At 42.7% G+C, this 25,798-nt stretch overlaps 1 protein-coding gene across 6 annotated transcripts in view; it reads right to left on the bottom strand.

The window, feature by feature from the left end:
• Positions 1-25,798, bottom strand: part of syne1a (spectrin repeat containing, nuclear envelope 1a) — a 168,153-nt gene that overhangs the window by 64,865 nt on the left and 77,490 nt on the right. For all 6 annotated transcript variants that reach the window (XM_030047379.1, XM_030047381.1, XM_030047382.1 and 3 more), the window contains exons 57-78: positions 25,201-25,383; positions 24,356-24,499; positions 22,730-22,885; positions 21,591-21,755; positions 20,226-20,398; positions 19,813-19,966; positions 19,343-19,486; positions 18,941-19,105; positions 18,174-18,491; positions 17,452-17,607; positions 13,393-13,563; positions 8,940-9,266; positions 8,100-8,252; positions 7,687-7,854; positions 6,998-7,174; positions 5,440-5,586; positions 4,859-4,984; positions 4,326-4,502; positions 3,859-4,124; positions 3,447-3,603; positions 2,925-3,323; positions 681-2,285 (exon numbers count right to left, since the gene is read on the bottom strand). In XM_030047379.1, coding sequence (XP_029903239.1) covers positions 681-2,285; positions 2,925-3,323; positions 3,447-3,603; positions 3,859-4,124; positions 4,326-4,502; positions 4,859-4,984; positions 5,440-5,586; positions 6,998-7,174; positions 7,687-7,854; positions 8,100-8,252; positions 8,940-9,266; positions 13,393-13,563; positions 17,452-17,607; positions 18,174-18,491; positions 18,941-19,105; positions 19,343-19,486; positions 19,813-19,966; positions 20,226-20,398; positions 21,591-21,755; positions 22,730-22,885; positions 24,356-24,499; positions 25,201-25,383 — 5,631 coding nt within the window. The remainder of the gene's footprint in view (positions 1-680; positions 2,286-2,924; positions 3,324-3,446; positions 3,604-3,858; positions 4,125-4,325; positions 4,503-4,858; positions 4,985-5,439; positions 5,587-6,997; positions 7,175-7,686; positions 7,855-8,099; positions 8,253-8,939; positions 9,267-13,392; positions 13,564-17,451; positions 17,608-18,173; positions 18,492-18,940; positions 19,106-19,342; positions 19,487-19,812; positions 19,967-20,225; positions 20,399-21,590; positions 21,756-22,729; positions 22,886-24,355; positions 24,500-25,200; positions 25,384-25,798) is intronic.

Genomic DNA, 25,798 nt, shown 5'->3' with positions numbered 1-25,798 from the left:
TCCCACCAGCAAAAATGTCACAATTATATGAATGGAGGTCTAGTAACATCAGTAACATTTCATTGTGAGTTTTACTTTTCTATCAGTCACTTTGTGGTAGTAGCTGTGCCTTTTCCCAAATGATGGGTACTCCGTTTTAGAATGCAAGTTTTCATTTGTTCTCTTCCCAAAATGTCAAATGTCAAAAATCCCCTCATTAGGGAATGGAATGAGTGATTCCTCTCCACAGAGTTTTACTGATTAGAGAAGTATCTACTATTTTATCTTTCACTATTATTCACCATGAACCACAGTGGATGGAATCCTTTGGGATACAGCATTTTACCGTTTTAAATCCCCATGAGGTTGATAAATTAATCATCACTTAAGTACTTATTTAAAGTAGAATTCAAACTGAAAAGGCCTGTCAGATGTTTCAGTTCAGCTCCCCTACGCCTATTAATATTGATACTATGGAAGAACACGGGTAGGAAAATAATATTCAGCAGGCTGAAGTCATGAATGATGGATCAGATTAATTAAAAGTAGAGGATCCTGATTAAAATTCATTACTTTAATATCTTTCAAATCAGTTTTGATGGTTTTCATTGTTTACAAGGAATGTTGTGAGTATATTTGGAAGGAACTAGCAGACTGACAATGTTATTATAATGAGTTTTCCCAGTAAAATATAAACTCACCTCTTTAGTGCTATTTTTCTGTTGAATTTCCTCTCCCATCTTGGCCAACTCCTGTAGTTTCTCTTCTACATGGGCTGGAAGCGTCTCATTTCTACTACTAAATCTCTGCTTCTCTCTACTTCCCAAGGCATCTGCTACCTTAAATCTGCTTTTCACTTCCTCTTCTACCTTTTTCACTCTTCTCATTTCCTCTTGTACCTTCTCAACTCTGACCTCTGAGAGGGTCAAAGGCTCCTCAAATTTGGTTTTAATATCCCTCAGCCACTCCAACACTTTCTCAATCTCTCTCACGAAATCCTCATCCTTTGCAATTTTGTTTTCACTTTCCGCGATACAACTTTTTACTTCCAGCCGTAAAGACTGCAGCGATTTTTGTCTTGAGGTAATTTCCTGGATGGAAGAGGGCTCAAAGTTCAGACTAAGGCCTTTAATTTGTTGGTTACATTCGTCTACATGAGCGCTTACACAATCCAGACTTCCAAGCAGCGAATAAAGGCTTGTTACTTTATCCATGGCACTTAGGCTTGAGTCCGACTTGAGTCTCACCAGTTTCTCTTTCACAGTCTTTAACTCGGAGTCCAGCTTGGCTGATACTCTATTATACTCAACAACAGCTTTCAAGGAATCATCTGAGTGTTTTATTTTCTGATCAATCATCCTTTTTAGTGTGTTGTGGAGGCGGACCAGCTGCTGTGTCTCTTCAGTTCTGCATTGCTGGCCCCTACTGAGAAACCCCTCATTTTTCCCATTAAGTTCTCTCACGGCAGGGCTAATATGGGACAAGCTTCCATTCAGATTTCTGTATTCATTATTTAGACGAACAACTTCCTCTTCACTAATACTGATAGTCTGCTTCTCCAGATTGTCATACTGCTCCTGAAGTTCCTCCAGTGCATTACAGGTGATATCAAAGAAAGTGCTCAACTCTTTTCTCTCCAGGATTACTTGCTGGACTCTGTCTCTCTTCTCTTTGGCTAGAGCTAAGATGCTGTTGTACTGCTGAGGCAGGGCATTCAGCCTCTCGTCCAGGTAGCAGTGGTCAATCTCGTTCAGGGTAGGAAGTATTTCCTGGCCTATTCTTTGGACGATGAGTAGGAGGTTCTCGTACTCTGAAGCTTGTTCGAGGACATTCTGAAAGTTAGACAGCTGTGTTTGCAGTTCTGCGTTATCATCGACGTTGGTTAGACTGATTTCAGGGAAGGTAATTGCATCTGCCCGTCTCAACCAATGGCACGTCTTGTCCAGATCCACCTGAAAGTATTTCCTGGACGTCAAGGCTTTGTCTAAATCTGTCAGACGCCGGGTGGTCCTCTGAAGTGCCGTCTCAAAAACTGCCTGTAGCTCCTCCAGCCTTGCCAGGGTCTCTGCCCTCTCCTTGTCAGTGGCATCTCTCTCCAGCTCTCGCCCTTGTGCCCAGAGAGATGCCAGCTCTGCTTGGTATGCTCGTAAGGCACTCTGGACCCCCCGACATGCAGCAACCTGCTTGGCTAGGTCTTCAGGGAGGAGTGCTATGTGGTCGTCTATCAAAGCCTTCCTCTCCTGCTGCTGGACCCATGATAGTGCTCTGCCCAAGCCATGGAGGAACTGCGTCCTCTCTGTGAAGGCCTAAAGAAGAATAATAAATGAATATTAAGTGCTAGGGTTGTGAACTTTTGGCTTAGAAGAGAGTCAACTTGAATAACAATTTACTTGTTGGCAATTTGATTTCTGAATTTTTTTTTTTTTTTTCATTTTTGGAACAATTTGATTCAGGTTTATAAGCCATAATTTGAATCAACAATTCGTTTCAGTTTCAGCAGTCAGAATCACAGATTACAATTACTTAAGCAAAAAAAAAAAAAATATTTAAATTAAAAAAGTTGCAATCTCTAATGTTTTGTTAGATAACCACAACATTAGCTATTTTTTAAACAATTGTGAATGATTAATGACTGATTCAAAGATTTCATGTTGATTCAGGCCCAAGTCATAACAATTAACTATATTTATTTCCTTTAGCAGACTGATGTGGTTGAATAAATACAATTTATGATCAATGCAATGAAGGAGTCTTTACACCCTTATAAAGCTGAAACAGTTGAAAAAGAGACACTACATTTACATAGCGACATAAAGTCTGATCAGTCATGGTGTGGGATTATTTTCAATTTCAGGAGGTTGGCAGTTTCTTAAATTTTTCAGCTTGGGGCATGTAAGACATAATGAAAATGTTCCTTGCATGTAACATAAAAATCAGCTGTCTACCTTACTGAGGTACTTCCTCCTTTGGGTCACCCGAGCACCCAGAGCCTCCACCTCGGTTTGGGCTTGTTCAACAAGCTCCTGCAGGCATCTTTTCTCACTCAACCCGAGCCTGGAGGCCACAGCCTGGGCTTCACTCACTGCCTGACCCAGCAGCTGCTGACGAGCCTCCAGTTCCACACAAACACTCAGGTGGTCGAACAGGAAGCTTTGGGCCAGGTCTGGAGGGGGGCTGGTTTTTAGAGAAGAGGTGAGAGCCGGCCGCTGCTCCTCCACCCACTCTCGGGCATCCCTCAGCTGGGTTTCCACCCGCACCAGATCCTCCAGGGTCTGTGCTGAGTCCTGGATCTTCTGCTGAATCAGGCCCTCGAGCTGGGCCCATCGCTGCTCCAAGTGTCCCACCTGGAGAAATGCAAAAAGGCAAGTAAAAAAAAAAAAAAGGGAAAACAGCAACGAGCTGCATGTTGTTGCTTCTGTATTTTCATGTCAAATCACAGTTGTTACACTGCAATAATGGAACTCCACCTGTTGCTTGACCAGCTCCTTGTCCAGAAGGCTGAGTCGGGGCAGGACAGCTTGTCTCTGGTCCCTCAGGTCTTCTAGAGTCCCTTTCCTCTCTTCCAGGTCACTGGACAGCTTCCTTAGAGCCTCCAGATGCTCACTGGTGCTCTCTGTGTCCGCCCTTTGAACACAAAGACACAGGTTGAGGGGGATCCACATATGACAGTTGGGTGGTTGCAAGGCCTTTGTTTGTGTATCTATGTACTGTCATACAACAAAACAAAACATTCAAAACTAGAAGGAACAGAAAAATCATAAAATAATCTCCAGTCAAAAATGAAATAGAAGTTAAGTGTAAAAAAAAAAAAAAAAACAAAAAAACTTGAAAATAAAAAGAAATCTCGAAATAAAACATCCTCCTAAAGGAGGCAGATACCTGGCTAAGTAGTCCCACTCCCTTGACACTTGGTGGAAGAGTTCCTCCACAGCCACTACACTTTCCTGGTACTCCCCACTCCGTTGCATGTCCTCCCCCCGCTGGGACTCCAGCTCCTCTGCCCTCTGGCCCAGCTCCATCCAGCTCCTCCTCAGACTCCCTACCTCCTCCAGGGCAGAGGAGTCCTGTCCTTCTGTCAGTGCAGCAATGGCCTCACTCAAGTGGGTTACCTCAGACTGCCTGTCCCTAATCTGCTGAAGGAACTCCTGCACGATACACAGCAGAGAATGATGACATATGAATGTATATTTTGGAAGCACCTTTTGACTTATACTCAATATTTCACACACAACTCATGCTTTGAGTCTATTCATTTGTAATCAATCATGTTTTTGTACAAATTACATACATGCTATGTATGTAAAATGAAACTTGCTTAAATAAAAAACAATTTAAGAAGAGCAGACCTGTGCCTTGTCAAGTTGGTTCTGTGCGATCTTAGGCTCCAGTTCTGCAGGTCTCCTGGTGAGGTTCAGAAGCTGCTGCTCCGTCTCTCTCAGCTGGACCTCCAGATCTGCCTTCTGGTCCTCAGCATCCCTCCAACTGTCCGCCACCTCCTCACTAAGCAGCATACGCTCCTCGGTCTACACTCAAAAAGAAAAGGGAATAAATTTGGACATACAGTTGAAAAAAAAAAAAAAAAAAACACAATCACTAAACTGTCTGTAAAGGAGCAAGTATTTGTCACAAATTTTCAAATCATTCAGGTTACGTTTGCTGTCCCTGTCCCTAGCTGAGGATTTTTTTTTTGCCAACTAAAAAGTGCTTTTTTGATTTTAAGTAACCAATCAAGATACTCACAGCAGAATAAGCATTTTTGCAGCTCCCCATTAATATTGATACAGTGGAGGATATTTCTGCAGCCTCCTCAAAAATACCACTAGACAAAAGTCTCTGTGGCTTCTCTCTAGGACTGATGTGGGCAGGGTAATGGACTGACCTGGAGTTTGACCTGCTGGATGGCTGCTGCCGTCTCCCTGACCCTCGGCTCTGACAGGTCACAGGTTGAACACACAAGCTGGAGGTAAGTACTGGCCTGTTCCTGGAGAGCCCGCTCATGCTTCACCTACCAGCAAATAAAAGCATCACCAGTGAAAAACTAAACCTAATAAACCATTTTCACTAAATGGTCACCCATATATAACAGAGCTGCACCACAATGATGGCATACAGCAGTGAAGCACATTAAACAACAACAAACATTTGAGCTTTTTTATGGATATCATGTTCACTTTTCAATCCCTTCTGCCTGTAGCTGATTCTTAATAAAAGGTTTACCACCATGGTGATAAGCAAATATATTTCTGACCCCATGCAAATACACAATTAAAATGTCCTTAGGATCACTACACAAAATGAATACTGTTATTTCAGACATGCTCACCATCTTCATTAAGTAACAGTAAGTGTAAATAGAAAACAGTAAGAGCAACTACTTGATTGTGAAAGTGAATTAAAACCCAAGCAAACCATTAGAAAACTAACTGTCAAAGATTGATTTGTGTACAACAGCATGCTGACCTGCTGTAGCGCCTCCTCCAGGCTGAGAGGAGCATGCGCAGGAGGCTCTGGTTCCTCTGAAACGGAGGTCAGCCAGGTTTGGCACTGCTGCAGAGCATCCTGCAGACTCACATGTCTCTGTAACTCACGGTCCAGACTCTGATACACCTGCAAGGAATGCACAGACAAATGTAAGAGTTATCAGCAAGAAAAACATCTCCAAAAAGTAAAGTCCTCTGGAAATCGGTTTGACAATAAGGCTATCTAATAATGGACTTTATGGTCCTGAAACTCACTTAGCATATTAACTGATCAATCAGACAGATGAGTTAAAGAAGCTGAGGTGGAATTTTTTTCTATTGAGTGCAGTGCAATATACAGTATGTATCTGTAATAATACAAAAACAAAGCGAAATAAGCAGGAAAGGGCACCGTGGGAAGAGAAAGAATGCCAGACTGCCCATCTTTGAACTAGCACACCTATCAGTACAGCAAACCATGAAACATAAACAGATTAAAAACCATTAGCTTTGAAATTCCAGTAAATACAGAAATCCCCCTTGATACCTTTAAACTCTACAATCCTAACAAGTAAAGCAGTTATACTGTTGTATTTGACAGGTGTTGAATGTGGAGGCGTCTATGCCCTCCAGGGGAGAGCGCAACAGCAGGGTCTGATTGACAGTGTTAATATGAGAGCCCAAGGGGGGGGGAGGGGCAGTCAATGACAGACATGCGTTGGCAAACTGCCTGGCAGGGCTGGCAGAGGGTAGGAGGTTGGCACGGTAGCAAGGGGAAGGCAGGATATTAGAGCCGGGCTGGGCTGGGATGGAGTTGGCAGCCGTCATATGACTGGAAGCGCAGTTGTAGAGCCGCCAGCAGCATGGTGGTAGAGTGTGGCTGGATCACACAATGCCAGACTGGGTGCGCGAGTGGTGGTGGAGGTGGTGTGTTGGGAGGTGAGCTATGATGACAGAGTAGAGGTTGCCAAAATGACAGAGCGGGGCTGGATTAGAGGGCTTGCCAGATCTACTGAATAGCGGTGTGTGACCATTTTTGGCTCTGGCTTAAAAAAGTGGAGTTGACAGAGGATGCGTGGAGATTAATATGGGGAGATTGAGAGTGATTTTGGCTGGTGGAGTCTGTCTAAGCATGGCTGCTGTTGAGCTCTCTTTGGCAGCCTTAATTGGTTGTGCCCTCTACATTGGCAGAGAAGGACCATCTTGAGAGAAGGGCTTAGGTGTCAGAATGGGTTAGGATTAAGTGGATGCCTAGGCTGTTGGAATATTAACAGCATGGATATGTAGAATGTGCACGTTGTGTATGTGCATATATGTGTGTGTGTCTGTGTGTCTGTGTGTGTGTGTGTGTGTGTGTGTACGCACGTGTGTGTTTGTGTTTGTTGGTGCACACATCCATGGATGCATGGGTGTCTGTGCATGCAATGCACGGATGCACCTTACATGTCTTAAATTATACATATGCAAAATCCATTCCTCCACTTCAAATACAGAATACAAGTCCCTCTCTTCCACCCTTTCCTCCGTCCTCCCTCCTCCCCCTCCTCCTCTTCACTCACTCTCTGTGCTGTGCTACAGATGGCAGAATAGCTGTCTCTGGTGCCTTGCTGGTGAGCCTGGACTTGCTGTCTCAGCCTGCTCTGGACACGCTCACCACAGCCTTGTACCAGGTCGTCTCCGCGCTCCTTCAGGCCTGCCAAGCGATCCTCGAAGCTGGCGATTTCCTCCATGATGGCCTGGACAGAGGAGCCAAGCAGACTGGGGTTAGTGAGCAGGTCAGGGGGTGAGGAACAGAAAAATAACAGCTTGTCCAGTGGTCAAGGACACAGGGAATCAGAACAGACTAACACCACACAGTGGGGTCAAATGCTATTAGATAGGCCAGAGTGGATGAAGCTGAAGCAAGGTCAAATCACAGACAAGCACAGGGTTTTATCTGCATTACAGTTCATATGATGTGTGGCCTTGAAAGTTAATTTCAACAAGGATCATTTTGGATTGAAACAGCTGACAACCAATATTTTGCCAATGCTTAAAATCTGTGAGTTTTATCATTTCCATATACATCAAGTTTAAACCTAATCTGCTAAGTGCTGGAAAGCACTGCAAAATCTATTAAACAAATACTATGGTAAATCAAATAATCATAAAAGCTCTTAAGAAAAAGACACTCCATTTTTTTTTTTTATCAATCAAATGTTACAGACTAAACTAACAACATCATTAATGAAGCGCTGTGATTGGTCACCTTGTGCCTGGCCAGCTGCTGAGTGGCTGCCTCAAGGCCGCCGCCCACAGTGGGGTCAGGGGTCACCATCCTGCTGGACATCTGGAGCAGCCAGCGTTCCACTTCCTGGAGCTCACTGTGGTAAGCTTCCTGTTCCTTCACCTGGCTCTCCAGATTCTCCACATGGGCCTGGAATTCAACACACACCCATACACATACACACACACACACACACCCATATTATACTAATGACGACTAACCTAATAAACTCTTTCTTCATTTTTTTCTTTGCAACTTCTTTAACCTTCATCTACATCTCCTCCTAATGATCTAACCACATTTAATGGGTGAAATCTATGAGAATATAATATAAGTGTTTTCATTTTTTCACACTCAGTACATCTTTAACAAGCCTCCTATGCCTGAGTTCTTACCATGGCAGTGTTACAGAGTTCGGTGTAGTCATTGTGCAGTCTGTTCATGTTGTCTCTGATGGAGGGATAGTGGACAGAGGCCAGGAGAGCCTCTCCCTTCTCCACCACTGACCTTACAGCTCCATCGTGAGACTGAACCATCTGCAACAGGGCCTGAGGCACAATAGACACAGAAAACAGCTTTGTTTTTTTTTTTTTACTGAACTCTCAATACAAACTTTAGAACAACACATTTAAGTCTGCAGCATTTATATTTATTTGATCTAATGCATGTTTCTACTTAAGTCTGACATAACTGTAGTTAACTGGTAAAATGGTTACAGCACCTCTTACTTAAAGTTACACTAGATAAGATTTTTATGTAAAAATCAACATCCATTACCTACCTGAATCACAAAAAGGGGCTGCAGCAAAGAACTGAGAGATTGTAGATTCACCTTATTGTCTGAAATTAAATTCTGGTGCTTGGTATGGACAATTTTCCACCAAGAGCAAGTAATAAATCTGAACTGATAAAAATTTGCTCCTCAACAGCAGCATATGAGCACCCCATCTGAAGAATGGCTGACTCATCAATGTTAGATCTTTTGCCTCTCTAATTATTTTATTATCTTTGGTATAAAACCCTTCCAGACAGTTGGTAAACATAAACATATTTCTTGTTTACTGATGCCATATCATATCAAAGTTAAAAAAATTGTCAAACAGTTGTCTCTTTCTGGCATTTAGAGCTGCCAAAATGGCAAGTCGCACCTTAAATGCTATGCTTTGTAAGGCTTGACTCATTCATTTACATGCAGGTCAGGTGCTGAGGAATCAGACAGGGAGTGGGTGCTGTACCTTGTACTTGGCTAGCTGTGCCCTTCGCTGGTACAGTTCAGCCTTGGGCTCCACCGGGGCGTTGAGCAGAGCCCTGGTCTCCACCAGCCACTGTGCCTGAGCCTTGTATCGGTCCTGGAATTCCTTAGCTAACAGCAGCGCCCGCTCCAGAGTGCTGTGCTCCTGCCTCAGCCCACCAGCCAGCTCCTCCAGCTGGGCGAGCCGGGCCTCGACTTCCCCTCCTAAGCTCTCGGCCCCAACCTCCTCCAGGAAGCCTGCTGCCCGCTCCGCCTTCTCCCTCAGGGATTTCAGAAAGCCGTGGCCCTGTTGGAGTTCAGCCTGGAGCGTCTGGACAACAGAGAGCAAGAGGAAAAATGCAAACCTGCTATGGGTGTTGATTTTATCATCACTTTGAGCAATGAGGCCGTGAATGAGAGCATTTTGTTCACTGCTGTGTTAGCAAAAGCAATAAAAAGACAGCCAATACAGGTATGTGCTTGTGTAGAAAAACATAACACATATCCTATCAAATGAGCAAAAGTGCCAACCTAACTTTAGACTGGAAGGTTTATGTGTCAAAATTTCTACATTCCCTGTGTGTTAAGACTTAAAGCTCTCCATCCTAACACAGTATGACTCGTTCCTTTGTTGCTTCACCTCCAGCGCTGCCCCAGTCAACCAAAGCCTGCCTGGCAGTGTGTTTGGGAGGCTTTGAACTCATCAGGTAGGCTGACACCTGCATGGTGAGGTGCGGAGAAGACCGAGCGGTCAGGGTGCAGAGAAACCATGGCGAATAATATGAAAGGAGGACCCAATTATAAGGACCCTTAACAGGCAGCAGTAGCAGCAGGGGTTTCCAGGGCAACCAAAACACACATACATACACACAGACTCCACTCGATGGGACGCCATCTAGCTTTCATCATCAGTCTATTATTGCCTGAGTAGAGAGGAGCTTTACACTGTAACAACCCCAGGTCTCCAGCTACTGCTGTTGATAATATAATAACAAGAGCTGTGTCTGTCTGCACACGTCCATGGTCTCTGCTTCACATGAAGCTGCAGGCATGTTCATCACTCCAATAACAGTGCCTGTGTCTCTGCATCATTGCTATAATATAAGACACTATATATCCCCATATCATATAAATTTATGTTGTTAATAAGTGAGCTAAAGTAAGAAAGTCTATACAAATTCATATTTGTAGCAGTTCCTTGCTGATCATTATTTCTTACACATATTGAAAGATCTGCTCTTGTCACACGCCACAGATTTAATATCCTTCTCAGCAACATCACTAGCTAAAAGTATCCCAAGTTTCAACAAGGATCTTGTTGAAGCTACATGTCAATAAACACTCAAAAATGGTTCTTAAGAGGCCGACTCTGCACCAAATGGTGCATTATACATCCACCACAATATGAAAGATAATTCAAGCCTCTAGAGTAAATGGTTCTTTAATAACTCACAGCTCCATGCAGCACCTGGTGGCTCCAAAAAGATCCAAACAGCAATTCAGTGGTCTTGCTTTAAAACACTTTTCACAGTTTGGCATCATAATCTCTCTTTGGATACAATTAGCAACTGATGACACAGGTTTGAACCCTGCTTGATCTCACACAATTAAATCTCCACTGCACTGGTTGATGGTAGAATAATATTAAGTGGGTCAACTCCTGAAATGGTCCTTAAAATGTTTTTCAGTAAAACTGATTTGAAATATTTATTTCACTCTCAAACAACATAAAAGTTTCATGTAGAGCTGTATGTATGGGGCTCTCCATAGCACCAAAAATATGTTTGCTATCGTAAAAGCCATAACTATAGCTCTCATTTGCTGAAGCCAAAACACAACAACAACAATAATATTTTAAAATACAGTCAAGCTTGCTGACGCTGGAATATTTCTTCAGATCTGAATGTATACTTGCACTGTTTATGTAAAGTTGGCTGTCATAGAGTGCGTCATGTCTGCATATTGTGTAATATTCTGTTCATAATGTGTTCTGCATTGTGTAATTGCCTTGTAATGTGTCTGCACCCATTAACCAGGTCTAATTCACTGAGCACCCACTACACTCGGTGAGCAATAGTCATTCTCATACGGCTTCTGATTCTGCACTGGTTCTCAAGCTCTATCATCTGCTGTAATACATCTACTGTGACACTGCGTGTTCCCTAAGCGCTATCATTTACTGGCATGGATGAGGTACCGCAGGCAGGACATTATTAAAGTGACCCTGTGAGCAGTCTATTAGCCATGCTGTCATTGTCTCTCGGCTCTGAATACATGGATTGCAGCACAACAGCAGCATAATGTCCTCAGCGTTCTGCACAGCTGCAAAATCTTGTTTACATGATAAACAGCATCATCAGTAACCATACATATATACATGTTTTCAAACATATGTTTTCCCTATAATTCTCATGGGCATTGCTTTGGGTTCAACATCTATCCATGTTTCCACTCCAGTTTTTGGTCTAGTGTCATTTGTAATACTAAGACAATGTTATGTTTTGATATCAACTTTGAATCTAAATCCTGATCTGTGCCTATTTGTTCAAGAGGGGAATCCAAGCTGTGTTACTGCAACAGAAATTCACGTGAACTTTAAAAAAAATGACTGCACAAAACATGTGAACAAATAATCAGGAGCAAGCATCCCTATTTTTTCATTTTACCCATTACATACTTATTTTGAGCTGTCAGATATTCATACATGAATATTACTACTTGTATCATGGTCAACTAAGTAAAAGACAACAATTAAGGGGCCGAAAATGGACAGGTTAAAGTTAGAGTGAGGAACCACAGTCCTCTTTGTTAGGCCTGCTGCAAGTTTCTAGAATTAGAATGTAATTCTTTGATTGAAATGATTTAAATAGAATTAAATGTTACAAAGGAAGTGTTTATTTAGCAACATGCAATGCAAAAATATTATCCCATAATGAAATTAAATTGGCCAAAATGCCCTTAAGATTTAGAGGGCAAAAAAAGGCCACTGACAAAATCCCTGGAGCAGTGGTGGCACAAAGTCTGCTGGGAGGAAACAGTGGTCACAATCTCACAATTACAATTCAGTATTGAATGAGGCCCCAGTTCAACTAATGGCCCTTGACAAAACTATTGAATACTGGCCCTAATGTCAATGCCTAATAATCCCAGCTCAGTGAACTGACTTGTAGTTCTCGGTGCAGAACAATAACTAAGTGGTGGAGCACCGGAGTGTCATCTGCAGTGCTAGCAGGACACATGTGGTGACAGCATGTATTCAGTCCCTATGCAGAGACGGAGCATTGATCCCAGACATGGATTACCGCAAAGCCCACACCAGATGACATACTGTAGATGTCTATATGTCTATGTCTGTGTGTGTGTGTGTGTGTGTGTGTGTGTGTGTGTGTGTGTTTGTGAGTCATGGTGTGCATGTGTGTAAATGCATTTCTGTGTGTGAGACAGACAAAAAGAAATGAAAAGAAATAGCGAGAAACAAAGAAAGTAGGAGGGAGAAAATGTGTGAAATCCTGACATCACATGCATTTGAGAGTTTTCCTGCAGCTTGTTAGTTAGTACTTTCTTTGGCCTTTGTTATATGAGTAGAGTGCTTGAGAAGAGAAGTGTGTGTGTGTGTGTGTGTGTGTATGTGTGTGTGTGTGATGTGAAGCGGTAAGGGCACCGCATCAATTACAGTGTCTGTGCCAGCAGGCTCCTGACACCGGCGCTTCTTCATCCTCTGCCTCACAGTGGGGGGTCTTTCGCAGCTAGCAAGCTTCCTCCAAAGCAGCACCCGCTTTGTCTTCATAAAGAGCCGATCGATACACACATACTCATCCAATCCTCTTCACACTCAATATGAACTGTGCCAAGCAAACTATAGCAGTGATTTTCTTTTTATTGCAGTGCCTACGTGTGTATGTGTATGTGTATGTGTGTGTGTGTGTGTGTGTGTGTACAAGCAGGGCTATTTCCCCACCAACGCCCATTTGACACAGAGAGAAACTGCTACAATTGAGTTTCTGTCTGTCCTGAATACTATCCAAATATTATAGTTCGACTGAATGTTTTGCTAGCTTTACAGATTGTCCATGCAGATTTTGCTGGCTAAGCTCCACTGCCAGAAACAATCTGTACACTTAATGTTATGATGTTACAAGCAGGTACCTTATGTTGCTTGGCAGAGGAGTAGATTGGAAAAGGGCATTTCTGCTGGCTGGGATATTGGACTTCAGATGAGTTTATGTTAAAATTTTCCACTACAAACTGAAGTCTTGCAAGCTCATCAGTTTGGCAGAGCGTACAGTAACACCAGATATCAGTGCAGATTTATTGCAAACTGCTCAGGGAGGTGCACTGAGTGCAGTGCTGTATCTTGCAAACAAATGTCTCTATGGAGGTACAGAATTATGTGCTAAATTTTAACCATCGAACCACACACACAAACACAGCAGGCACTCAAGGAAATAAATGCATACCTCCAATTTCTTCATCTTTCTCTCCATGGCAACTCGATCAAGAGCTTCAGAGCTGTCAATCACTGTTCGAAAGTTCTTTTGAGTTGAGCTGAGCCAATCAGAGAAGGACATGCAGAGGTTCTCTGCCTCCTCAATGCTCCTCAGCTCCTCCTGCAGCTGTTTGATGGTTTCCTGAAGATTGGATAAGAGGTTGGCATGTCTGTCAAAAGTAGAGTCTCAAAGAGCATTGACACTAAAAACAAAGGAAAATCATATTTTTTCCATTTTTATAATAATAAATACAAGTATTCAGTTTTTATCAGCAAAATGTTATTCTTGCCAGGGTGCAAAGGCCTTGGAAACAGCATTAAGACCATCATGCAACACTAAAATACCCCAACATCTCAATGGCAGGAAAATGTGGCACAGAACATCAGTTAGCTTAAATTGTGAATAACAAGGACTCAACTCAATTTAGACTCAAGTGGCATTGGTGCATCATTTATAAGCTAATCAGGCTGAATAGAACCATATAGGTTCAACCATTAAATTATGCACTTATTAATTTGTTAGTTGAGTTTTAACAGTCTTCACTTCAATCGTCCCTCAACCCCGCAATTCTGATTACTGTAGCTTCGGGTGTGTGAAAATTAATTGATTGCACTGCTGCACAGACTATAAATTCTGCTGATTGAACTGAATCAATCTGCTAAAATAAATGAAGAGGATGAATTGCTCTGACATCAGCCTGAATCAATATAAAAATGTTTTAAATTGAATTGTTCATGATTCATTTCAAAACAAGCACAAAAAAATAGACCTAACATTATGGTGATCTACACACTGAGAACTGCAACAATTTTGTTGATACTGTTTTGTTTGTTTGTTTAATAGAAAACATTTAAGCCATTTTGTTTCACTTGTTCACTTACATCACTGTAAGTGCTTGTTTAATGGACATTAAATTATGGCTGAAGGTGTTATATTGATCAGCAATCAAATCTCTGTTAGTCCAAAGAATTGCACACCTACTCCAGCATTAAATTTAGAACTTATTTAAAAAGGATTGTGGAACAAATATATAAATAAATAAAATGTAGAAAGGAAAAAATTTACTGTTTTAATGAAGCTGTGGTCATTTTGGCAGAGGACCACATGACTGGCTGATACATAGTAGAACCCTAGTTAGCAGTACATATGACCTTGATTTTGAGGCTGACATTATTGTTGCGGCCTGTGTGGGTCAGGGGAAAATCCAGGAAACTCTTTCTCTGAAAATCTGTTCCTCCTTCTTTTAAGGTCTGCGATCTGCCCCAGCAGTGTCTTACTCTGGCCAACAGGGACCAAAAAGAGCTCTCTGATCAGCCATCAAAACAGAAAATATCCATTTTCCCCTCCCCTTACATCTGCTGAATGTCAATAGCCTCACAACAGGGTATAGAGGGATTTTATGTTTTTGACGCATTATCCACTTGACTGAGATTTTGAGTCAATAACTCGACGAGGATGGCGAGGGCTTCTTGTGGGTTTTGACAAATTATTCACTCAACTTGCAAATCCCATGGTGGGAAGCTCCAATTAGCTGATAGTGCTGAGTGCACACCTTTCCTGACTAGACAGAGGTAACAGCTTCCCACCTCAAGCTCATATGGCCCCCACTTCACACAGTATAATTAAAGGCATCCACCGAATGAGAGGGAGATAGACACTGGAGGAGTGATGTTATGTGCTTGTGTGTGTGTGTGTGTGTGTGTGTAAGTATTTGTAAGTATATGCATGCTTGAGTCAATTTTGAGAGGGAAGGGGGGCGGGGGGTGTGCATGTCTCTCTGTGTCTGTGTCTAAGAGAGAGAAACAAAGTGTGGGAGGGAGGGGTAAACACACACACACACACACTCAGAGGTGTTACTGAAGGTGTAAAAATCAATGCTGCGCAGGCAAAGCCTTTCCACTCCTGGTGCCGGGTGTGAGATTGCCTTCTGTAGCGTTTAATTACAGCCTAAACCCCAGACCAGAGGAGCCCGATTGATTTTCCTTTAGTCCTCCCCAGAGAAGCTGATAAATAGAGAGGCTGGATGTGAGTGTACAGTACAACACAGGCTGGGCTCACAGACATAACTCCCAAAACTACTTCAATGGGGTGTTACAGAAACAAAGTCCCACCTCTCAGCACAGTAAATTCCATGGCGAAGGGAGCAAGGCTACATGTGGGAAGGCAACGGTACACAATTGTTCATGCTTCAGTGGAGGTATTCAAAATGTTTATAAGGATGCTTACATCCTTGCAACCCAATTTAGAGCAATCCATCATTTTAAAGTATCCCACCAAATTACTATAGAAATAAATCATAAATCACAAAGTCCAACTGACGCAACACCATTCAAAGTATATCCACAGTATATCCATTTCATGAAAGCTTTTCACTTTTTTTTTTTAAATTGAGATAATTCACTGCAACACTGAAGCTCACTTGACAGAAATGTCAATAAATAAGTGTTTCAAGTGCCAATGTTATGGTTAATTATCTCCATTTTAATCCTAGCCAAAAGGCTTTCTTCACCTGCACCTGTAATCTGCAGGTGTGCAGAGATTCTGCCATTGTTCAAATTTGCTCTATACACACACACACACGGTAACAGGTTGAGAGAAAATACATCTGCACACTTGCTCACAAAGGCATTTTTTTGAACGGGTGCGTTGGAGAAAAGACAAGTAGGACTCACAAAGAGAATCCCACACCCTGCTTCAAGCATTTCCCGAGAAAAATCTACTGGCAGACGGGAAGTGATGTGTTCTACGTTTCCAGCAAGAGTCATAGTGGTTCTGTTTCAGTTTCCTAACCACCAGGGATGTATAATTTTCTTAATTTCTCCACCCACTCATGCATGGGACAAACAATTCACACTGCCTTGGAAGGTTGTCAGGAATTTGAGAACCATAGTTACATTCATAAGCATTCAAATAAATGAAGAACAACTGGGTAGTTAGCATGACCAGGGATAGCCAATATGGCAGAACATAGAAAAGAGTTGTAGTGAGTGAAAGTCAGAAACACCACACACCAAACATGTAATCAAAATCAAAATACTGTGATAATTGCATATTGCATATTACCACTTTAACACCAAACACGCTGAGAAGCAAATCAATTTTCACCTGGTATCACTGTATAGGGAGACATTCCACCTACAAGAATATGTGAGGCCTCCTCCCAGGGGCGACATAGGATGCTAAAATTGGACTAAACAGAGTAAAATGAATAGCAGTCAAAGGGACTTCCTCAGAAAATCAGCTTTCTAATTCATAATAGAGTAACTAGACCGTAGTGAAGTGCTTAGAATGAAATCTGGGACTGTTTACCAAAAATAATAATAATAATAATAATTTTTCCCTCTGGTTATGCAACAAATGAACACCACATAGCCTCAGTGCTAATAGAAATCTTCTGAAATTGCCATAATTCATAACCATCAGTAACAATGACAGTAATAGTCTAGTAATTACTTGTAAATATTTGGAATCAAATGCAGTGATTCAAGCTGCATTTTATAGCATTTCGACCTATTGACCTCCATATATTCTGCTCTGTTCAGCAAGTGTTCAGTACCGCCCCCGGTGGCCAAAAGATTATACTGCACCCCTTTTTCTGTCTCAATATAGCCGATGACCATGGTACAGCTTTCTCTAAAGGCTACAGTATCACTCCATATGGATATAGTTTTTTTTGGCAGATACAATACTGAAAGTCTCCTTTGTGCATTGAAACCACCTACACACAAATTTGCACTCTCAACAAACCATCTACAACAAATTTGAATTCCCAACACAACCAACATATGAATTGTTTCTTTCCAAAAAGATCTTGACCATCTGGAAAAATTGATTCTCTCTCTCACAAAATAATTACTGGAGAGGAAGGAAAACAAAATGATGGCTTGCTTTCGAACTCATTAATCATCTTGATGTTCCTGTGAGCAAGACAGTCAAGACAGTTTTTAAAGACTGGAAGAATCTGTGGGCAGCGCCATGACTATATGAATATGACCTATGAATGACTGAGAAGCAGACAGTGAGTCCCACCTGTATGCTGAGCAGTAAGGCGTGGTATCGGGCGGTGAGCTGGGTGGCAGTAGCGCTGACACGACTGCTAATGTGGGTTTCCTCCAGAACCTGCTGGGCCAGGGAGGAGAGGCCGTCGACCTCTCCCTGCCGCGCTAACACCGCCTCGAGCCAGCCCTGTTCCCATGAGACACAGAGAAAAATATGAAATTAGCATAGTGTACACAACTCTAGTGAAATTTATTCATGAATTAAGTGCCAATTAAGTGCTTTAAAGAGAACAAAGGGCATAAATGTAGACAAGCATACGAAATAAAAACAAGAAATAACAAGCACATTCCAAACTCCAAGATATGAGGCCAAATTTAGTAAGAATATGTGTGAATGTGTGTGTGTGTGTGTGTGTGTGTGTGTGTGTGTGTGTGTGTGTGTGAGTGTATGTGTCCTTTGAAAAGCAGGGAGAGAACTCCACACTGGCAGGAAGTTTATTCCAAAGGGAGGGGGCCCAATAGGAAAACACTCCAGCTGTTTTCCTTTAAATGTATGCCGTGAGGAAGGAGCACACATACTGCAGGCTTTTGCACAAACCATGCCGCAATTGTTTCAAGACCCACCAAATCCTCCCTTAACGTCTTGCCTCTTAAATTCAAATGGATTTAACCAATAAGTCCGACCATGTAACTGAAAAAGCAAGTACTCCTGACATTTTTCAGTAGATGACATCTTTGCTGTGTCTTTCTAACCTGAAGCTGCCTCAGCTGGGCATCCTTGGTGGCTCTGTCTGACCTTCGGTGACCTCTGATGCTCGCCCTCCTCTCCACCTCCTCCAGCCACTGGGCCAGGTTCAGGAACCTCTGGCCCATCTGCCTGAGTCTGGCCAGTGTAGAGCTCAGCTGGTCTTGAGTCTCGCCCAGACGGTCCCGGTAGGCCCCCCACTCCCGCTGAGCAGTGTCCAGGGCTCGGTCTTCGATCTGCGGGACACCCCAGGGGATGACTCGCTCCCTACTGCTCAGCACAGAGGAGAGCAGAGAATGGCCCTCGGAGCAGCGCTCCTGCAGGAACTACAAGAGAAGAGGAAGGAATGGGAAAAAAAGAGACATGAACTTAAGCTTACTTCAATTCAATTATATAAAAGGTCAAGTGTCCCACACTTGGACAAAATTAAAATATCTACAATGAGCAAACAGAATATTGGGAGCGCTTGCTCTGTACATGGTGAAAATGTGGATCTTGTGTTGGAGACCGGTTGAAAATGTTACAGTTAAAAAGGTTTGTTTTTTAAACTTAGGACAACTGAAAAATGGATTGTACATATGGAAATGCCATAGGATATGAGGAAGCAGTGCTTTATTTGTGGGTACTAAAAGTCAGAGTTGGGTTCAAAGTCAGTATTTAAGAGTTAGGAGTTAGGAGTTCTATTATTGGTTTTGCACATGCTGAATGTTTTTGCACAGTAAAAGTAAAGTAAATCAGGGCCTGGGTGTTTGACTTTATTGCATTATTATTTTACCTGTAGCTCTTTCAGTGTTTTCTCCAGTGTATCCACATTTCCCTCTGGATGGGACAAGGAGGCCAGACTGGCTTGCTCTTGCTCCAGCCAGTCCTCAAACACATGCAACCCCCTTTGGTATTCCTGGTGGACCAGCACCAGCTCCTTGGCCTTACTGACAGTAGCCTGCGGAACAGCGGGAATGAGATTTAGTGGCATTTTCAGTAGCAGAACAGTGTGACACAGCAGGCACTTTTAAATATAAAAGACGCAAAAATCCTACTTGAAGTAATCTATGTGAAGGAAATTTTTACAAAATGAAGCCAGGGTTCAGGGACACACTTTCAAACAGAATTATTCATTATTCAAATACCTACAGAGGAAAAGCAGTACTTAACAAGCGAGCGTGTTGTGTGTAGATACCTTGGCCTTGTCTTTGAGGCTGTTGTATCTACACTGCAGCTGCTGCACCTCCTGCTGGGTCGTATAGTGTTCAGCCATGTTGGAGCCCTTGGTGGCAATGGTCTCTAGGGGACTGCTGTGACTCAATACTTCCTCGTAGAGAAGCTGGAATGTAATAAGCACACAAACACCTACTTACACACACACACACACATATACACAGACACTCTGCTCTCTGAGATGGATCCAACTCCACTCTGAGGTGTGAATGTGTGTAAATGAATGAATGTGTGGCAGGGGACTGCTGAGGGGAAAAAAGCAAAATTGCTCAGCCAATTAACCTTTGTAAGAAAGGTTACAAAAAAGATGTATGCTACACAACCCATATATGAAGTCACATTATATGAAATTAATGCTTTCCATTATTATCTTTGACACTGATTATAGTGCTTTCTTTCTGGGCACAGTGAATAATTAGCTGAATGTGGTACCTTGGTTTTCCCCAGGTTAGCAGTCTTGTCTCTCATCTCAGAATACTGTCTGTCTGAGCAGCCCAGCGTCTCCTCAACTCGGTCCATCCACAGCACAAACTGACCCACATCTTCCTGGTAACTGGTCCACTGGGACAGAGAGCCTTCCAGCTGACTGTTGAAATAAACATGGTGGTGTAAACACACAGGACATGGACATAAGTACATCCACAAACCACACAACAAACCAACTAACTGCACATTATCTAAATTGAACAGCCCCAAGTATTGACAAGTTTTGTAACCTTTTCATGACCCTTTCAGCCATCTGAAATCAGTCAAAAAAGCTGGACATAAATGGGACAGATAAACAGGAGAGATGGTCCCATTCATCAATTGATGGACTGACTGATGGGTCTCTCATGGGTCACAACCTTTTACACTGGATAGAGGCAGACAGCAGGGAGTCCCATGAGTCCTTGAGGTCCTGGATCTGTTTGCGCACAACTGGGACTCCCTCAGCAGAGGTGTTTCTCTGGACGGCTTCACCCCGCGTCAGTAGCATTTTAAGCTGGATCTCCCTTTCCTGACGAGCTGCCAGCAAGGCCTGCAGGCAGAGGGGAACAAACTGCATGAGCAACAGACCTAAAATCTAACCAAGAACTGAAAACATCCTCATTTTGCTTCCTGCATCCTTAAGAAGACACACCAAAATTTTGTGTGATTGGTCAGTTCAAGCAAAATGTGGTGAGACACGACAGTCATCCATGTGCCCCTTGCAGATTACCTACCTGTCCCTGTCATGCTCCAAGATAACACTTAAGTCCACTGCTACACAATGCTCAGTGATGGTAGGCGGGGTTCAAAATTAACATTTCTGCCCATCTGCCAATGGCCACAGACAATTCTTACTAGCTCAAAAAAAAAAAGTATCATGCTCACTGCTCTAGCATCACAGAAACATCAACATCAATGAGCTGACCAATCTCTCCGTCACTTTGATCGGTTCTTCATGTGTCCTTTTTTGGTGGCTTAACATCAAGAATGTGTCATCATGTGTGTGTGTTTAGTCATTAAAAACATTTGACTTAGATTGTTGCCTTGTTTGTCTTCCACTGACTGATAAACCCCGACTGACTGGACTCACAACACTGACCTTTTAATTAGTAGGCTACTTTATTCAGTTTGATATGATTTGTTCACATGATCTTGTCAAGATGATGGAGAATGAGAGTCTTAAAGTCCCAGTTGGTCAGTATCAGTTATCTCATCTGGCCTTTCACTGCATTGTAGTTTAGCGGCCAACTGGCTGATGAGTCCTATTCATTTATCAGTGAAAGACAATTGTTACCTATATTTGGCACTTGGCAGGTATTCATTTTGGACCATGATGGAAAGCCACTAGCAGTAAGAATACTGATATTTTAGTAATAAAAAGTTGCTCATGTTTTTCATCCACTAGCCTATAGGTTCATACATTTTTGAAGTGAAATATGATTTATCTAACACGGCTGATACAGCCAGGCTTTATTTTAAACTATTTTAAGTTGCACCCACTTATTTTTAGCCGTGCAACCTCCAATCAACCACCACTTTCACCTCAAGTGAAACAAATTGTGTAGTCCCTAGTAGCTCAAAATGGTGCATTATTTTTGTATTGTGTTTCATGCCAATTTGTCCAATCTTCCAATCCACTGAACTAGACTTGGCTGCAGGTCGTTTATTTTTAGCTACCATTTAGCTTTAAAGCTGCAACAAGCTCTCACAGTGAATCCCAAAGCTATCTCATCTCTTCTTACCTCCAGCTGTATCATTCGGTCCTCTAGCACACTCTTATCAGCCGTGGGAGAGAGGCAGGTGTTGAGGACACGCTGAGCTTCACACACCCAGTCCTGGAGCTCTTTGAGGCCCTGGGAGAAGAGACGGTGCTCCCCTACAATACGTTCAATCCTAGAGGCCTTGTCCTTAAGAGAGAAAAGCATACCACCATAAACACTGTCGGCTTACAAAGGTTTAGAGAGGCAGTTTAGCATTGAGTTGAAAATTAAAAAAGAGCAGAATACATTTCTGATGCACAACGACGTCTCAATACGTTTTCTTTTGTGTTTGAATTTACTTTGAACATACCTACAGAAGCCTCCAGAGACTTCCCCACTCCCACTCTAAAGCACAAAAGCAATGTATTTTTTTTCCCCCAGACATTACTCATACATCTTTTGACTTCAGAGTAACAGCAGAGTGGAGAAAGGTAGAGCTACACTTAAAATCTACATATAAAGATTTCAAATGTTTCCACTCCTGTCTCCACGTCTGGCAAGGAAGAAGACCTAAAAATAGCGCTCCACCAGTCAGCCGACAAAGTAAATAAATCTCATTTATCATCACTGGGACACTCTCATTGTCCTCCGGTGAGAGAACGGTGTTTATCCGGTCAGTGTAATGTTTTGTTGTAGCCGGTATCAAATTAATCAGAAGTGTGTGACCAATCTAGAGAGCACTTCAAAAAGGTCAATTCTCAAGCAGTGACACATTTCAACCCTGGCATTTCAGAAGTACTTTATTGAATGCAGCTAAGCACGGCAGCCCTGGCGTTTTTCATTTTGATGAAGCAGCAACCTTGAGGCTTTTTGGAAGTGCAAAAGAAATCATTGCACTCTGCTATATTGGTCCTGGATGCTCAAATTGCCTAGAAGCTAATAGTTTCACCTGGCACATTGACCATGATTTATGTGCTGTAGGAGAATAATGCATGACACAGCAAAACATGGCGAAACAGTAAACAATACGGCTGGACAAAAGGCCCCTGTGAAGAGTTTCCACTTCCAGCAGTGCATGCATCAAGCAAGGCACATTTCTGCAAGCTGCAGCTTTCTCCAGACAAGAACACAGAGAAGGAAGGTAACAAAGCCACAAGGGTGCAGGGTGGGAGCAGTTTTACCTTGGTTAAGTTGCTGAGGGCTAGATACTGTGCGGACAGCTGGGACACACGATGGACGAAGCCCTTGCCGGCTGCTTGTCCCTCCCAAAGGCGGTGAGCCCTCTCCCTCAGCCTGCCCAGCTCTGCCTCCCGACCAGCCATCTCCTCCAGAACACACTGGGCCAGTATGGAGGAGGAGGAGATGGAGATGTAGCGAAAGAATGGGGGTGAGGCGTAGTTAGGGATAAAGAAAGGAAGGTGTGGGAATAAAGGCAGCGGGAGTAATGGATGAAAGAAGTTTGCAGGGGAGGATAGGAATTTTGAGCCATGGGAAGAATGAAAGGACAGACAACGTGATATTATGGATGAACATAATGGTGGCCAGAAAGTAAAGACAGAAAAGAAGCATATGATAGACGTGGACAGGTGATAAAGGGTTGGGGGTGACATGGACATGGCAAGAACAGACAGCAACAAGAGCACATTAAAATACAGGGATGTGGACGGGGGCGGGAGAACATCTTAAAAAACAGCATCAGCAGTATTTCTCTGCATGTTCTTTTTTAAACGTGAATATGTTTAGTCAGGTAGACAGAACGGAACAGGACAGAGAGAGGAGACAAGCCTGATAAGATGCTGTGAAGGTGGCGGTTGGGGGAAGGGGGGTTTACATGTGAAAAGGTAAAGAGGATTTTGCCAGCGCAGGTTCAGTGACTGAAGCCTGCATGTATTGTATTGTACTTTGGGTGCTTGGGGAAGAAATGTAATTGCTTGCAGGGCCAGACAAAAGGCAAAGTCGAGAAGCGCTCCAGCAGGCGACAGAGTAAATACAAAAATAGCAACAACGATAAGGGCAGGGCTTTGAGATGGGCTTGATATATTTTTTTTCCCTTTTGTCAGTTTTATCTTTTTAACGCTCCATGCCTCTCTTCTTTTTTTGTCTCTGCCAGACGTGGCAGAGGCTGTTATCGCATCCTGAAAAAGGGCTTTTTAGCCATGCAGTGCCTCAGCTCTGACAGAGAGAGAATTAATTAGATTTCTGGACTTTTCCTCTGACTATTGTGTCAAGACGCAGTTCTATTTTGATCCAGTGGTGCTCGACAAATGTAATTAGGTCCTCCTCTCATCCACGCTGATTTCAGATTATACTTTAGGGATGCATATCTTATGAGGAGATACTGCTACTAGTCTCCTTAGTGGATCTGCATAATATTCAATTTATACTGGAATGACAAGGTTTACTCCTGCCATGTTTCTACTGCATAGAGTGCCAATGACAGAAGTTCAGTAATGGCAGCTGCAAAGAGAAATATTGCAAGAACTATGTAAAAAAAAGGAGCCACTCAGCATAACATAATTCAATTTAACACAAAATTGGACCCTGGTGTACTGCACAGATTATAATGGCCTGAGGAATTATGAAGTGTGTCTTCATGGGAATGGCCATAAAACCTGTGAATAAAACTTGGTTAACTGGTAGGCTCAATTAATGTTAAGAGAGCAGAGAGGTTCACCTGTAGCTTGTGCATTAGTAATACTCTGAGGCATAATAATATAAAATCCAGTGATTAAAGTACTGTGGGCAGAGTAGAGCGAGATATAACAGCGTAGATGCAAATCTCGGAGAGGCTTGTGGCTGCACAGTACCTGCAATTTGCTGAGCTCCTGTTTCTTGGCTGGGAGGTCGTGAAGCCGAGCACTGCTCTCCTGAACTCTGGCCTCTGTGCTGTTGAGCCAATCCTGGAGAGGCTCAGCGCTTTCCTCAAAGTCTGTCATTTGGGACTGCAAGTTCTGGGAATACAGTACAGTATATATAACTGGTTACACATATGGCAGAAATAAACTAATTCATTATGAGAGAAATAAGAAGAGTGCTGTCTGTGCCTTGTTTTCCACTAAGGACCACATGAGAAAAATAAGTGTTTTAATGCCGTTCTGTGTTATTCTCTAGGGATGGACCTGAAATACAGATATTATGGATATTTATACACATATGCCTCTTGTGTACTTTAAACACACAATAAATCAATAAATCAAATCAAACCAAACCATTCTTCCATTAACATCTGTGAATGATCAGTGTTGAGGAAGGCAAGGCACAAAGACACAGAGATACTGTAGCATAAAATATTTATAAGTGAATGTATAAACATGGAAGAAGGCTAGAAGACATACACTTAACTTATTTAATTGGAAAAATAGGAATCGAAGGCATCTCTTTATGCATCCAGGCCAAAAACTTGTATAAAATAGTCATATATCGAAACATTTGTATCCTCATGAAGTGTTGCCTTGTTTTTATATTGTTATTACTGCTGATATTTGAATCCTGTTTTTGGCCAGGTTTTCTGCAGCTTCATTTTATTAAGAACAATGTAGCCCTCTTTTCTATTTTCAATGTACTTTTTTAACTTTAACCAGATAGTCCCCCACTGACAGCCAGGGGCAACTTCAGCCAAGACAGCAGCGTTGAAACTAATACATAAACTGACCTTGAGCGCGTTCTCTCTAAACTGTAGGCTGGTCATGAGGCTCTTCCAGTCTTCTCTAGTGTTTGCCACCTTGGCCTTGATCCCCTCCACCCTGTCTTTGGCCACCACAGCCATCAGCAGCTCCCCGCTGGCTCCTACTGTACTCAGCCTGGCCTGGCCATGCTCCCTGTCACTCAGGAACTCCTGTGGGAATAACAGAAGACAAAGGGACTGTCACTATTTAACACATAGACACACACACACACACACACACACACAAAGGGAGCAGGGTGTGAAAGTGTTTAGAGAGAGAGAGAGAGAAACAACCCTCAACTTCTCCAATTGTGACGCCTTGGCTGAGGAGTGACTGAAATCAATATGGTCGTACATTGCGCCGCCAGCTGATTTGATTAGGCATTCTGAAATCTCACTGTACTTTGTTGCACGACGTAATTAGGCCGAGTCATTACTAATTCCATATGCGTGGGCAGAAGGAGGGGCCTGACCCAGAGAGGCAATCACAGATGAGGAAAGTCAGTGAGCCTGAAATGCATCAGCTTTTACAGAGCCCCTCCACAACCAGCCCAACAAATGTACACACACACAAAACACCCCTCCC

The sequence above is a fragment of the Myripristis murdjan genome, chromosome 24 (genome assembly GCF_902150065.1).
Source record: "Myripristis murdjan chromosome 24, fMyrMur1.1, whole genome shotgun sequence".
In the NCBI taxonomy this organism is placed as follows: domain Eukaryota; kingdom Metazoa; phylum Chordata; class Actinopteri; order Holocentriformes; family Holocentridae; genus Myripristis; species Myripristis murdjan.
Note: the sequence above shows the minus strand (reverse complement) of the source record. Positions and strands in the feature narration are given on the sequence as shown.